This window comes from Neoarthrinium moseri (genome assembly GCF_022829205.1).
Source record: "Neoarthrinium moseri strain CBS 164.80 chromosome Unknown scaffold28_Wmoseri_CBS_16480, whole genome shotgun sequence".
NCBI classification, from domain to species: Eukaryota; Fungi; Ascomycota; class Sordariomycetes; order Amphisphaeriales; family Apiosporaceae; genus Neoarthrinium; species Neoarthrinium moseri.
In genome coordinates this window covers 257,908-273,295 of record NW_026055142.1, presented here as the reverse complement: position 1 = coordinate 273,295, position 15,388 = coordinate 257,908, and the positions used below count along the sequence as shown (strand labels likewise).

Here is a 15,388-nt window from a genome sequence, read left to right as displayed (position 1 = left end):
GCCTGCCTGCATGCAGCTTACAAGTTACCAAGAGTCTGGGACCTGTAAAGGAACGGCAAACAAACGGAGCGGCAGGTCAACAAGCGAGTTCATAGGTTGCAGCCAGCTATTCATGCAAGGAAAAAGCAAACGCCATCCGTGCGATGGATGTCCACAGGCCGCCAGTGGTGTCCTTGCTTTTCGTGACTTCGCGCGGTGTCGTTCCGTTACCTGGGTATCCATCACCAGACTCCAGACTAACACCCACGCTAGCAGCGGTTCTGCCACGCCTGGGCCCCGCACCCTGTCGTTGACAAACCGATGGCAATTTCCAGCTTTTCGTTCGAGGCCTGAGGGGGGAACACCTAGGATCCTGAGACCAGGAGATGCTGCGTTTGATTTCTTCACCCTCTTGCCAATTCATACTGCAACGGCAACAGCTCCCGTCGCGTTCAACGCATGCACTGGTACGGACTCTAACCAGTGGATCAAGCTGGTGAAACAGTTATGCTGGGTCTTGAACCTGAGACTCGACGCGGGACAGAGATTGTGTGTTGCCATTTGACCAGACACCATGGCTCATCCTGCTCGTCCACTACCCAGGCGGCCAACGTCGCCACAGGCCTCTGCCCAGGATTTCCGACAGAGCATATGGCAACTGGACGGATTTCTGTTTGCCTACGACGACGACCCTATGATATGCAATGCTGATATTCGCAAGGTCTTGGAAGAGCCTACTTTCATGCCGGGAAAGAGAATCCGTGAGAATGATGAGCACCTGCGCTTCCGTACCAATCTACGCGTGATATTCGAGGCTGCGAACCACTTCGAGCTGTACTCGATGGCCAAAAACTTTTGGTCTAGGCTGAGTGATACTCTTCAATTCAGCCCCGCCGTATCACCCTGGAACTTGAAGGACGTCGTCAATGCCTATTGCGCCGGGCGTGAAGCATACTGCAGAGCCAAGCACATCAGGGGTGAGCGCCAGCCCGACTTCGACAGCACGAACCGTCTGGCAGCTCTGGCGGATTCTTTGGCGCGCCGGCCTAAACCTAACGGGTTCATTGTATCGGAAGCTAGGTGGACGCCTCTGGAGTCGACATGGGGACACGAGAAGGGCAGAATCTTTGCGGATCTTGGAGTTCACTACAACCAGTTGCGGACTGGGAGGTGTGCACCGGAACTGAGGTCTGACGCACCACACTCTCTTGCTTCCCGAATCACGGAATCTCAAAGCTATCGTCCAAGCCATTCTGAACCGCGCCGCGACTCCCGTGGTTATGATACCCCCACCTCCGTATCACGCAGTCCTGACGATCTGGGCCCTGGATTCTTTAAGCCGGATCCAACACGTGAACTACAGATCAAGGGACTTGCACAGCACGAAGGGCAAACTAGCTCAACTGTGTCAGTAAACCACGACCGCAGGCAGGGTAGCGCTCGTCTCAGCGATACTGGATCAAAGAAACACACCGGAGATCCCCTTCCCCCACAGCCATCGTTGTCCGGTGTTTCCCCCATTCAGAGCGCCGAAAAACCTGCAACATCGGAAGCACGTCAGGATCAAAATGGTGTGAACTCACGGAAGCGAACTCATTCTGATGCCGTGGGAGAGGAACGGCCGTCACTTGAGCGCAATAATTCTGGCAACATCGCTCAGCAAGGATCTAGAGCACCCGACACTAGTGCACCAACCGCTGAAGCCGATGCATCTTCGAAGCGTCCATGTCTAGAGGGCCCAGAGTTGACTAGCCCGCTGCCTGAGACTATAATTGGTCATAATGCCGTGGCTAAGAAGGGATCCAAGGCCGCTGCTGTAACTCCGTCCGTCAGTTCAAACCTGGGACCTATACATGAAAATCAGCTGGACGAGAACACCGAGTATGAGAAAGGCAAGCCTAGAGAGGAGCTACGCAATGACGATGCGCCCATGGAAATTAACTCTACCGAAAACAACACGCCAGCACCGAGACCTGAGCTACTTGAAGCAGCATGTACGTCCATACACAGCGATCAAGCCCGAAGTATGAATCCATCATCGCAGCAATCGAACATCTCTGTCACACTTGGTGGCCAGAGAGGGGAAACGATACCAGCCGCAAGGCTCCCTGCGTCACAGCAGATGGAGAGCCATACAGAGTCGATAATACTGCAGAAGGATCATGAACAAGAACGCGGCAGTACGGATGCCGTTCGAGACCTCCTGATCAGTCTTGAGAAACGACAGAAACGCCTTGAGGAGATTGAAACATCCATGCAGGCGTGGCAAGCAAAGCTCAATAAACGAGCATCGGACCAAGAGCAAATTGAAAAACTTGAAACACGTGTCCAACTACTGACCGATCAACTCGCCGGCTATGAGCACAAGCAAGTTGAGGAGTTCGCCCTAGTTGGCAAAGGGTTCAAGGGCCTGAGAGACCAACTCTCTATCAACAAGCAACGAGTTGATCACCTGGAGGCCGGTATTAGGAACCTTGAGCAAAACCCGGCCCATGGAGACACCGACGGTCGTCGTATCGATCATTTTGAGAGCCGAGTCAAAGATCTGGAACGCTACAGATCAATTGATAAAGAACGACTTGAAACCACATATTCCTTGACTCGAGATCACTCAGTCAAAATCGGCCAGGTCAGGGAGATCCAAAGCAAGATTACCTTGGCTACGAATCATATAAATCGCCTAGAGACGAGATTCATTAATCAGCAAAATTTAGTCCAGACCGAAGTCAACATTGCAGAAGAAGTACGAAGAACACACTCGAACAGACTCAATCTTCTCGATACTTTTGCCAAGGACATTCAGGACCAAGTCAGGGGGTTAAACAAGGCCCAGACAGCGCCAGTCGACCGAATCGGCCCAGTGGAGTCCATAGTGAAAGAACTCCAAGAAGTAGTGACTAAGCGTTCCGCCGAATTCGATATCGCTATGAAAGGAGTTCAGGATCAGCAAGAGTCTGAGATCAAGCGAGTGGATTCCGTGGAGGTTCAGCTAAAGAAATTGCAACAATCATCCACGAGCCACCACACGGAACAGCATATTCCAGGCACTCTGATGGCGTTAGTGCATGAACTACAGGAAAAGGTCAACCAACCATGCCCCGAAAGCTCTCGTATGGATGCCGTGGAGAAAGCGTTCAAAGGAATTGAGGAGAAATCGAAGAACAAGATCTCTGACAAGCGTTTTGAGACTGTCGAAAAGACCGTGAAGGAGCTGAAGAGCCAACTTGGCCAAAATGCTATGAAGAAGCGAATGGACACTCTGGAGTCAGATCTGAAAGGCGCGATGGCTAAAATACTGCAGCAAGCCTCAAAAGAGCGAGTTGATGGCATTGAGACACTCGTCAATGAGCTCAAGACTGAAATCACCAATTATATGTCCCAGGACCAGACGTCTCGTGCCTCAGATAGTGTCACGGCAGAGCTTTGTGATGTTCGGGACTACGTCGATCGCAGCTTGACCATGACATCCATGGCGAACCAAAAGCGACTGCTTGAATTTCAAGAGGTGCTCGACGGGATGCAAGACAAGCTCACCCAGCGTTCCGAGAACACTTCACACAACGCGGCCATTGAATCTCAGCTTGCGGACCTTGGGAAGCAGCTGGATGAGCTGCGGGAGCGGTCGGCGTTCAGGAACGAAACGCCCCGGAGACTACTCTCGCCCTCGATATCGGATCTCGAGTCTCTGACTGGACAGCCCGAGACCAAGACCTTCCTCGATGGCGTGGTCTCGGAGATGAGAAAGCTTCGTGGTGTCCTCAAGAACAGGATCCAGGATCTGGACGCCTCTGGCGCGCCCGATGATGATAAGAAGCTCGCAATATCGGACATCTCGTATGAGTTGGCGAAGGTCATTCGTTACACCAACAAACTGACCAAAGATTTGTGAAAGGATTGGGCAGAAAATTTACTGCTTGGGCCACCATTGCGTGGTGATAGCTGCGATGATTTCAAGCTTTGGTGGAGACTCGGAGTAAATATGGGCTTTGCGTTCATCAACCCGTGTGATATTACGGAAAAGACTGGCGTCGGAGCGAATGGAGGATATACCCAATACTCTTTCAGCGTTTGATTTGGCTGGATGTTTGCAGGCTGGCGGAGATTTTAGTATGGTGCACCGCCATGGCATGGCAAGCAAAAGGCTCCATCTGTAGGATTTATACAGCAACTGCAGTTCATTCATAAGTCGTTTACAAATCCAGGGCCTACAACTACCTGTGACTTGCGATTGGGTTCATCCGAGACCTCATAAAATAGACACACAAGGATGAATCAAGTAGCTTCCGGTACAATCTGCTGATGAGGTCCGTGGCTCGGTTGTGGTCAATCCTGCAGCGCTGTTCCGTCCTAGCTAGCGATGTCCATGAAGCTCGTGAATGTTTCTGTATAGCTACTGCAGTCATGCCGCGGACTATTTTAAGTGGAGATTTCAGCATAGATACTTGACTATGTGATCTTGGCTATAGATTGACAACTCGCTGCACCACTTTAGATAGACTTCACCTGTCTTATGAACCTTGGGATCTGCTTTGTAAACCTAGCCGGGTCGTCACGAGCCCCTTCTTTCCAGTACTCGTACTCGATCCAGGCGTTCTCGGGCATCTGCTCCTCCATGGCCGCGATCCAGTGGCCCAGGGCGGGAGACAGTGGGACTACGCCCGTCTCGAGCACGTACTGGTCCCACAGGCCCAGCAGCTCCTGCAGCCGCCGCGGTTCCTTCTCCGCGAGGTCGTGCACCTCGCCCGGGTCCCGCGCCAGGTTGTACAGCTGCCACCGCTCGGGCCCCTTGGGCTTCGGGATGAAGACGATTTTCCAGTCGCCCTTGCGGCACGCCGCCCTCCCACACGTCTCCCACCCGTTAATGAAGTCCTGTGCGTGGATCCGCTCCTCTGTACCTCGCAGGTATGGGACCATGGACTTGCCTCTCATGCTTACAACTTCCCGCCCTTGGTACATCGGGGCGGGGTGCTTCACGCCGGCCATCTCCAGGATGGTGGGCGCCAGGTCCATGACTGTTGAGAATTGGTGTGTGATCGAGTCACCTGCAACCTTACCGCTAAAGTTCACTGGGGGCTTCATCAAGAACGGCACCCGGACACCTCCCTCAGTCGTGTAGGCCTTGTACAATCTGCTCGGGGCAGTAGCTGCTTGCGCCCATCTGGGGCCGTACCAGATGAAGGAGTCGCCATTGCCGAGGTTATCAATGTGATTATTGTAGTACTTCTTGAGATGCTGTACCATGGACCCTTGAAAGATCGGGTATGCCTCGTACGCGGCCCCCTCCGCGCCGTTGTCTGACAAGAAGCATACGAAGGTGTTGTCGAGCTCGCCTATCTCCTCGAGGTACGTCACCACTTTGCCTACGTTGGCGTCGATGCACTCCACCATACCGGCGAAGACCTCCATGGCTCGGCTACAAACAGTTCCTCCCGTCAGTAGATAGCCAGGTATGATACCGAGATTGCTTACCATGAATTGGCCTTCTCTTCAGTGCTCATATCTTCCCAGGTTTTTACCTCATCGGCAATCACAGGATGGGGTTCTACGTCTTGAGGCACCATTCCCAAGTCTTTGAGACGCTGCAGACGTTTCAGTCTGAGCTCGTCTGGTCCATCGTCGTACATGCCTCGATATTTCTTGATATAGTCTTGTGGAGCTTGTAGTGGCCAGTGCGGTGCAGTGAAGGGGAGATAGCCGAAAAAGGGTCTCTCGTCCCCCGCTTTCTTCCAGTCCTTGAGATACTGTAGCATCTTGTCACCATAGCCATCTGACGAGTACCACCCGTCAGGGAGCTTTCTGACATATTCTCCGTCCTCGTTGTGCAGCGCGATGTAGCTCATCGTCATGAAGTCCGGGATCTCGTCCTTCCCTTCTAGCTGAGGCTCATACGCGTAATGGTTGGAGCAGGCTGGCAGGTGCGCCAAGCTCCGCTCGAAACCGCGGGCCTTGGGACTCCTCTCCGGCGTGAGCCCGAGGTGCCACTTGCCCGACATGAGCGTGAGATAGCCGGCGTCACGTAGGAGTTCTGGCAGGGCGACGACCCGCTCGTTGAGGTAGCCCTCGTAGCCGGGCATCCCCCTCTGAACCGACGTCGACATGCTTCCAGAGGGGTCGTTCTGCCCCGAGATATTGGTCCACTCGATCAGGTTCCCGAGGCCGGCGATGTGGTGGTCAGTGCCGGTCATGATCATGGCCCGCGAGGGCGAGCATGCGGCAGCAGCGTGGAAGTCTGTGAACCGTATGCCATGCTTGGACAATTTGTCCAGATGCGGCGTGTTGATCTCCCCGCCGAACGGAGATATATCGCTGAAGCCTAGGTCATCAGCAACGATGACGAGAAAGTTGGGCCGCTTCTGTGTAGCCATGACCGTTGACACAGGTTTCAAGGGGCTCTTAAGAGAGTTTACTGCTCAATTGGGACGGAGAAGGAGACGGCTAGTGAATATGCAATGGTTAATCTACCAATCTCAGAACTTGAGTATGGAATGGTAGAAGGTTCACACTTGGTAGAGAGATGAGTTGTAACTGAGGAGCTGGCAGGTGTCACCCCGGCCACAGACCATACATAGATGCGGGATTCTCACTGCATGCTGGCCAGTGGCAGACTGGGAATGCCCTTACTCTGGTTCCTAACGCACGTCTAGGGTAAACTATGATCATCCCGTAGTGACTGGTGCACTGCTCCAGGGGCAGCGCCCCAGGTAATTGTGTGGGGTGAATCTAGAACTCCCCACAGTGAATTCTTATAGTAGCTTGGCCCCCGCAGTGAGCTAGACCCACCCACGGCTGTCGGTCACTGTACAGTGTGATTTGCCTAGTGTAAGTACCCCTACCTTTAGCGTGCTGTTCACATCACACGTCCTTGACAATCAATGGGACTCTTTCATGCATACCTAGGTACTCGTTCGAGTGGGAGACCTTGATGCCAATTCTACAATCCGCCCTGATGTTGTCTCTGGAAGCAAATGTAGAGACGAATGGTACTTGAATACTCGGCGACTTTTGTACGGCCTATCTTCGTTGCGAGTGTGCATTCAGCTCATCTCGTTTCCACAGAAGCACATTGATGATCAGCTAGTTGCAATCAAGCAATCGGACGTGTAAATGGGGGTTATTGGCGATAACGACAAGCCAGTATCTCGAACTTGAGGAGACTGCAAACAACACAAGGCCAGAATCAGTTGCAGATGCAGAGTCAGAGTTGATTCAACTGATCGAATGGTTGTGAAATGACGGGATGCTGGTAATCAGTCGCAGATTATATCATGTGGAAGTAACTCGGCCAATTGTCTATCAACAATGAGGTGTTCACGCTTGCTTTCTTTTTCGACCTGCCTCAGGAACAGGAGCAACATCCAGTAGTTCGGTGTATTATCCAACCGACCAAAACAATATGCCCACTTTCGATTTTACCCACTCTCTTTAACCGACAAGCTTGTAGTCAACGCCGAGATGCGGGGTGTGCGGAGCACGTAAGTACATGAACGCGACACAACTGCTTTAAGTGTGCCCACCTGTTACGATGAGTCGAGTATTCCCTAGCCCTGAGAACTGTATACAAGCAATGTCACATTACTTTTCAATAGTATCTGCCCTTCTTTGTGCAATATTCAGCCTGTCGCACGCCCATGCCAATGGCAATTCGACATTTTACAACCCTATATTGCCCGGCTTTCATCCAGATCCCAGCTGCATATTTGTACCCGAATGGGACAATACATTCTTCTGTGCATCTTCAAGTTTCAACGCATTCCCTGGGATACCTATACACGCCTCGAAAGACTTGCAGAACTGGAAACTGATCGGTATGTGACCATCTTGCTATTTGATTCGTGTTACTGATATATGGAAAATAAGGACACGTCTTGAATCGGAGAGAACAACTTCCGCGGCTTGCTGAAACAAATCGTTCGACAAGGTAAGAATTTGGTTTCCTATATACCATGTACTTCCTCCTTTGACTACTCATTATTGATGCTTTCAAGTGGCATTTGGGCACCCGCGATCCGATTTCACGATAACAACTTTTATCTTGTTACAACTCTAGTAGATGACGACCGTGCAGCAGATGACCCATCTCGGTGGGACAATGTACTGGACCTACCCCTATCACTGGCTTCACTATCTCATTGACCAATTATAGGTCATCTTCAACGCCAAAAACCCTTATGATCCTCTCTCGTGGAGTACAGCTGTGCATTTTAACTTTGTTGGTTACGATACTTCACCCTTTTGGGATTCTGATGGCAAGGTTTACATGACAGGCGCCCATGCTTGGCGCGTATTGTACGTAAAGAGATTCTTTAATCCTTGATCACGAATACTTATCTGCACCTAGTCCGGGCATTCAGCAGACCGAAGTCAACCTCGAAACGGGGGAAACTGGTGACTGGGTCACAATCTGGAATGGAACAGGCGGGACAGTAGGTTCCTTAAACCAGCCCACGATGAACTTCCCCGTTGAATTGTTTATAGGCCCCTGAGGGACCGCATATCTATCACAAGGATGATCACTACTATTTGATAGCAGCAGAAGGTAAGCAACGTATTGGGTATATTTCTAGGCAGGCTAACCCGTACTTGTAGGTGGGACTGGACTACTGCACATGGTGACTATGGCAAGATCGAAGAGGATCAACGGCCCGTACGATTCAAACACCGCGAATCCAGTGTTGACGAACGCCAACACCACCAACTATTGTTAGTGAAGCAACCCTTGACTGAGCCCAAGAAAATAACGTTTTTATCACGCAAGTCCAGACTCTAGGTCATGCCGATCTCTTTCAAGATGCCAACAACAATTGGTAAGTAGCGTACTGCATTTCTAACGAGATGACTTGGAACACCTGAATGACTAGGATAGGTGGTGTGTTGCGCTATCTACGCGTTCTGGTCCCGAGTACCTCAATTATCCAATGGGTCGTGAAACAATTATGACGCCTGTAACCTGGAACAAAGGGGACTTTCCTCAATTTTCGACAGTCAACGGGGAAATGAGTGGTTGGCCTTTTCCCCCTCCAAATCTCAACATAGGTGGCTCAGGGTAAGCGTCGTCATACCTAGGAGTTTCAATGACTAACAGGGAGAAAAGTCCATTTATTGATCAGGGAGATGTTATCGACTTTGAGCCTGGCTCATCTCTGCCGGCTCATTTCACCCACTGGCGGTTCCCTATCGCGGAGTCGTACCAAGTCTCGCCAAGCGGTCACAACGACACCCTTCGACTGAACCCTTCCAATCTCAATCTCACCGCGTTGAACGGCAACTACGCTGGACCATCGGGTCAAAGCTTCGTCGGTCGCCGCCAACAAGATACTCTGTTTACCTATAGTGTGGACATGGACTTTCTACCCAATTCAATCGAAGCTGAGGCTGGTGTGACTGTGTTCCTGACACAAAACCATCATTTCGATATGGGAGTCGTTATGTTGCCAGCAAATAGTAGCACAGGCCCATTCCCAGGGACCAATCGAACTCTGTCGGGTGATCATTCAGCACCGATCCCGCATTTTAGATTTCGTGGCATATCATACACTGCAGTCCCCGAGCCAGTCATTGTTCCTGTTCCAGATTCTTGGCAGAATGATACGCTGCACCTCGAAATAAAGGCCAGTAACATGACTCATTACACTTTTTCGGCCGGACCTGCCCGTGCGAAGTCACAGATGCGAGCTCTCATCGACGTCTCGAATGCGGCAGTAAGCTGGGGCTTCACTGGTATGTATCCTACTCACTCTTTTCAGTAGGAAGCAAGATTGATGTCAATTAGGTGTGATTCTTGGTGTCTATTGTACTAGCAACGGACACGAAGGTGGATCTCCTGCTTATTTTTCAAAGTGGAGATACACGCCACAAGGACAATTCAGAGACTAGCAATGTGGTCCTTCTAGTAATACATCAGAACCCCATTACATGCTCAATACGTCAGAAGCCTGTTTCCTAGGGTCTCGAACTGAGTTGACTTTCAGACTCAATCTTATTTGTGGCCTTCCCGACGTCGCCCGCGTGCAATCGTCCTTGCATATCATTATACCGGTGTCGCTGAACCACCACCTGCCAATAATACGGTCTGACCGCCAAGCCATTCATTGAGAGTAGAGTTGTAGTATAGAGTGTAGCCACAACTTTCAATATTGGAAAGCGTCGTGTCTGCGTCTGTAAGGTTCTGGACTGTTGAGTTGGCGGTGAGGGTCCAGTTGCTGTTGGCCGATAAGGCGACATCGATCAAGCCGACTCCGAAGCCTGAATAAGCAGCACCACTCCATGTACTGTGAGAATTCAAAGAGAAAGAGATATAGCTTCCATTGTATGGGACCAGGTCTCCTGATAGGGCGGATTCGTGAACCTCGGCATATACCTCTGCGGGAAGCAGGTCGCTATTTGCCTCAAAGCCAGCGTAATAGTCAAAATCCTGCGTAATTTGAGAGTAGTTGGCAACGATCAGAACGTTACTGGGGGCAACAATTTGGCAGCTGTTGATGAGAACATCGACGATCGTGTTCCCGAACCAAAGACCTGGAATGTCGCCAAGAGTGGTAATTTTGGAGTTGATGAGGTTGAGTTTGGCTCCACTCTGGCGGTCTGAAGAGCTAAACAAGGCAACGCCGCCTAACAGACCGGCAGTCGCGTCACAGTTGACCAATGTCGCATTCTGGGCTCCATCCATGAAAACTACTGGACCGTGCTCAGAGATTGATACAACATCTTGCGCATGAACGGTGCCCAGAGCGTAGAAAGTAGCGCTTCCGACCCCCTTCGCGTGTGCAACACTGTCATATACGTAGATGTAACCAGCAGGAGAGTCGCCACTGAACGAAGAAGAGCGAGTGCCTCCACTATAAACTTTCAAGTTACGTCCAACGATCGTTCCGTTTCCAGAAGCATAAAGTCCGTGGCTCACTGGACCACTGCTATACAGCCAGGAGTCATTAATGTGGACAACTGACCCGGTTCCATATGAGTAAACGTTCGCTGCTCCATTGTGAACAGTAATGTTGACGTGATCAAGATGAGCAGAGGAACTGTTAGCCTACAATCAGGTTGGTGAACTGTCAGCGCTGCCATGCCAAGGGTCGTAAATCGGCCATGACTCACAACGTTGACTGCTGCATTAAAGCCCCAGAAACTGGCATACAGAAGATTTGAACTATATCCGGTCTTCAAGATGTCAAGATATGAACCTGTCAATGATCCATTTTCCGATACTAGAATGACACTGGTGTCATTTTCATCCGCCGACAAGGACAAATGATTAAGTGCTACGGCCTCGGAGCTGTAAATATGAACAGCCTTGACTGCCTTGATGGTTAATTATTACGCAAACATAATGTCAATATGTACTTTGGATCAGAAGTCTTACCATCGGACGGTTGGGTCTCTACAAACGCCACATTATAGTCAGCCAGCAACGCGTTGTCGGCAGCCCAGTCTGCAGGGTTAATCACATCAGATGGGTCACTGATGCTAACGGCAGCCTGGATAGGGGCGGCCAGGAGTGAAAGGAGGACAGAAATTGATCTCATTTTGATGAGAGAGCTGGTGGATTAAAGCAATATCTTCGGTGGATAATGCAAGATGGAGAAAGAGCTCAAGTGATGGTTGAAAAACAGGATCAGTGTTCAGCATACTTCAAACTTCTTATACTGCAAGAGATCCTTATATTGGGATAACCCTATTGCTAAAGTTGCACTACTATTGGACCAGTTCGCGGTCTGCACAGACACTTTCCATGCATGGATTCTCCGCCTTGTTCTCTTCGAGGTTAGATCACCAGCTCCCCACATGTCGACCTCCACTACGGAAGTGAAGGTGTTGATCTATGGCCCCTAGCAACAATATGCATATAGTCATTGTTCATTTTAGTCTCGGCTTTCCGCCCCCACAACTTGACATAACCCATCTTCGAAGACAGCTGAGCCATATAGCTTTCAAATCCAGTTCATATAAGGACAGTCGCTGGGAAGCACATCGCTATCGAAAACAGGCCGTAGTTTACCTTGAAATGCTCAGAGGCACTAGTAAATCTACTCTAAGACTCGTCAAATTCATGCACCCGGCTTTTACCTTCGACCTCTGGACTATGGAGCTGTCATGTGCCGGACCGGGCACATGCAACGGAGCTAAATGCAGGACAAATGACATGGTCGTAAAGGAATGAATAATTTTTTTTTGGTGCATTCCATGGTTCGAGCATACAATTTCCGGTTCTGCCCATGGGAATTGGAGTGACGCGGCCTATATGCGGGATGTGGGCGGCTACCGGAAGGCCTGGCGGAGCCGGCCATGTATGGCGCATGAGTGCAACATTGCGTTACGCGTCAAAAGGAATGTGACCGCTGGTGGGTTTGGTAGATCATGAGCATTTAGGCCACCACTCACGAAGAGCCGGCAGCCACAATTACTTGGTCAGTATCAAAAGCTACAATAGCTGCATACCTGTAGCCAGAGCTCTTTCGAAATGCGGGGAAGACTGACCAGAAGCCCAAGAGATCTACTAGCGAGCGAGTAGCGATTACGTAAAACATCAATACAGTCCGCAACATTATCCTCTGTGGCCTTGGCCTTGTTTGCGCAACGATAGATATATCTCCAAGACCTCGTTCGAAATGGGCTTAGGGTATGTTTCTCTTTACATCGAGGCACAGGTCGAGAGTTTTACAGCTTATGATCCCCAAGTAACCGTCGAGCATCTGCAAATTCATAAAAATGCTATATGTAATATGGTGTTTCACAGCGTTGACATGACGCACTAAGCGAGGCCACAATTCATTGGTGAGATTTACTACGTCGGTAGGCTCTAATCCTCCTGGGCCTCAATATTGGAACGTTTTCGCTTCTAAAAGCAGAGTGTGGAAGGTTAGGCTAGACAACGAAATTCAGAGAGGATGCAGGAGCCATGGTGGCCAGTCAATGGCCATACCGATGACCACAGCAGAGATGCAAGCTTACTGGCACCCTTCTGCATTTCCTAATGCATTTTAACGCTTATGAAGTTGAGGATAGAGTGAAAAGGCGTAGCAAGACGACTTTCACGGGAGCGACTCAATTTCTTTGCTTCATGATCGCCCAACGTTAGCAGCCTTGACCCTGGAAGGTCTCTGGATCGCCACAAAACAGTACTTAACTCGAAAGAGAATTAATCCACAAAGTTCTGATCGGTCCCAGAAAATATTTCATTGCTTGTGCGGTCCTCAATACCATGCGGCATAGCAATCTCTCATTCCTCCGATTCAAGGCAGGACGTGGATTGACTGTCTTCATACCCAAGCCACAGGACGGCCCCCCCTCCCTAATCGGACGAAACACTTGAAAGAGATACATTGATGAGAATGCCACAGCCTTGCCCATCCTGATTCAATGCCATTCGGAATCGGGGCGGGTTGCTTCCCAAATTCAGTGACCTGAGGCGTCCAAACCAATAAAAGCTTTGAGCCACGAAGACCACAAACTTTATTGAGTTCGATTGGCCACACACGCTGCACAGCCGCAAACAGAGTTCTTCAATCTGATTTACAGTAAGTGCGCATCCAGTTTTGAGTGTGGGAAATATGGGATAGACACAACTAACTCCCTCTGTAGCGACAGCGACCTCCGAAAGCCCGCCTAGGGCCTACAAAAGCGAACGATCAACCCGATTGATGCTCGCTTGTTCGCTCGTGTCATGACTTCGAAATACGACAACAACAATACTTCATGATCGGAGACTCTGGATCCAATGGCGGAAAATGCAAATGACAACCGGCTCGACGTAAGTCCAATGTCCCTAAACCTTCTGTTTGACGGCTGCGATGTCTTGTTGCCCCTTTCTAGGCCTGGGTCCTCACCACCTCCTGTTGACTTGTGTCGACCTCGAAATTCGAAGCGAAGATAGTCGTTTCTTCGAGGCAACCTTGTCCTCAAAAGCTGATTTAGGGATCCGGGTCGGTTCCTTAGTTCCACTGTTGTATATATGAAGCACATATGAATTGCCGCTAACCATTCGCTTAGGACTTGGATGCTGCCTGCGTCGGGAGTTTGGGAGACTGTGGAGACTTTTTAACACAGGGCTTGATCAAAGTTTCTAACGACCAGAGAGTCCCAGAGATCGACCTTGAAGACGTGGCGTGTCAACTACAAGCAGATTTTTCTAGCCTTCGCGTCGGGGCGGGGGAAACCCTCGAAGGTCGTTTCACCTCTGCCGAGTTGTCCAGGGTTTTTGCGAGCATAGAGAAAACTATGAACAAGACATTCGAGCGGACCTTAGTTGGCAAAGGCGACTGGGAACTTGACCTTGCTCCGGAAAACCTAACGCCGCAGCGACGATGTGCTTTACTGGCTAGATTCTGGGCTCGCTTGTCAGATGAAATGCCGCGAGCTCCGTTATACGGTAGACACAGATTCTATCGCTTTCTAACAAACTCCGTGGTGGCTCTGAAAAGCTCATTATTGAGCCCAGATTTGTTCAAAAGTGGCCGGGGACAGTATGGTGTCCCATGGTCGCCTGGCGGCGCGAAGTGGCATACTCGGAACGAAACACAACCTCTCGCAAGACAAGAGCACAACGAAGAGATCTTGGCTGATGATGGTTCGCCCGATGTGATTTCCGTTCAAGATGATGCGGAAAAACCAGGCGACGAACATTCCCCGAAAGACAGTCAAACTTCAGCGTCTGCACACCCAGACAAGACCATAGAAGAACGGAAGAAAGCGCTGGTCCTGTCATCGGACCTTTTCGGGCAGTCCTTGTCTGAGAAAGACAAGTGCAAAAAATGCGCCAGGAACAATCATGGTTGCCGAGTCGCACGTAATCCTGATTGGTTCAAGAGCAAGAAGTGCCAACATTGTATCCATTCAAAACTCCAATGCTGGGAGAAGGACACAGTACCAGAACATATTTGGGACAAGGCAGGGGATTTTCCAAAGTATGACATATCCTTGAAAAAAGCAAAGCAGGATATGTGGTCCAAGAAGGAGCGCGACTCCAGGAAGGGTGATTCTAAGTAGGGTACCTGGTGGTTTACCCTCGGCTGGAGTTTCAAGGGCACACAAGTTCGACGTTCTCATTCACCTAATTTGTATAAACTAGCTCTGAACATAATTCAAGTCGTTCATATCCTACGATTTCTATCATTTATCTTGTCTTGTACGTTCTCCTACCAAAAGGAAGCTGCCGTTATGTTGTAATACTTAGGAGCTATGTTCAAATCTGATGCCAAGACACGCCAGAGGACCACCGCCGCAACTACCTTCCACGCTACTTTATAGGTCTCTAGATCATGTACCACAAGACCGTTAAAGCTTTATCTGTTTCTTGAAGCCCCCAAAGTGACCTTTCGGCGTCGTGTGACTTTTAAGGTTAAGGGGCCTCTCAGTAAATGCGAATCAAAACAGTGGTGAGGGTGCCTATGACTTGACATGACAAAAAGAGCCG

General features: G+C 50.2%; 4 protein-coding genes across 4 annotated transcripts; 2 read left to right on the top strand and 2 right to left on the bottom strand.

Moving 5' to 3' along the window:
- Positions 1-553: 553 nt before the first annotated feature.
- Positions 554-3,868, top strand: JN550_007377 (uncharacterized protein; the record flags this gene model as incomplete). The annotated part of the gene is made up of 1 exon (XM_049319221.1): positions 554-3,868. The coding sequence occupies one exon, from the start codon at positions 554-556 to the stop codon at positions 3,866-3,868; it is 3,315 nt and encodes a 1,104-aa protein (XP_049170659.1).
- Positions 3,869-4,467: 599 nt separating this feature from the next.
- Positions 4,468-6,344, bottom strand: JN550_007376 (uncharacterized protein; the record flags this gene model as incomplete). Its single annotated transcript, XM_049319220.1, has 2 exons — positions 4,468-5,392; positions 5,449-6,344. 2 exons carry the CDS (start codon positions 6,342-6,344, stop codon positions 4,468-4,470), a joined length of 1,821 nt encoding a protein of 606 aa, XP_049170658.1.
- Positions 6,345-7,431: 1,087 nt separating this feature from the next.
- On the top strand, positions 7,432-9,725 carry JN550_007375 (uncharacterized protein; the record flags this gene model as incomplete). Its single annotated transcript, XM_049319219.1, has 11 exons — positions 7,432-7,451; positions 7,594-7,784; positions 7,837-7,897; positions 7,965-8,070; positions 8,123-8,265; positions 8,318-8,402; positions 8,455-8,515; positions 8,566-8,679; positions 8,735-8,783; positions 8,843-9,022; positions 9,071-9,725. 11 exons carry the CDS (start codon positions 7,432-7,434, stop codon positions 9,723-9,725), a joined length of 1,665 nt encoding a protein of 554 aa, XP_049170657.1.
- Positions 9,726-10,006: 281 nt separating this feature from the next.
- On the bottom strand, positions 10,007-11,501 carry JN550_007374 (uncharacterized protein; the record flags this gene model as incomplete). Its single annotated transcript, XM_049319218.1, has 3 exons — positions 10,007-11,008; positions 11,074-11,273; positions 11,339-11,501. The coding sequence occupies 3 exons, from the start codon at positions 11,499-11,501 to the stop codon at positions 10,007-10,009; spliced, it is 1,365 nt and encodes a 454-aa protein (XP_049170656.1).
- Positions 11,502-15,388: the final 3,887 nt, after the last annotated feature.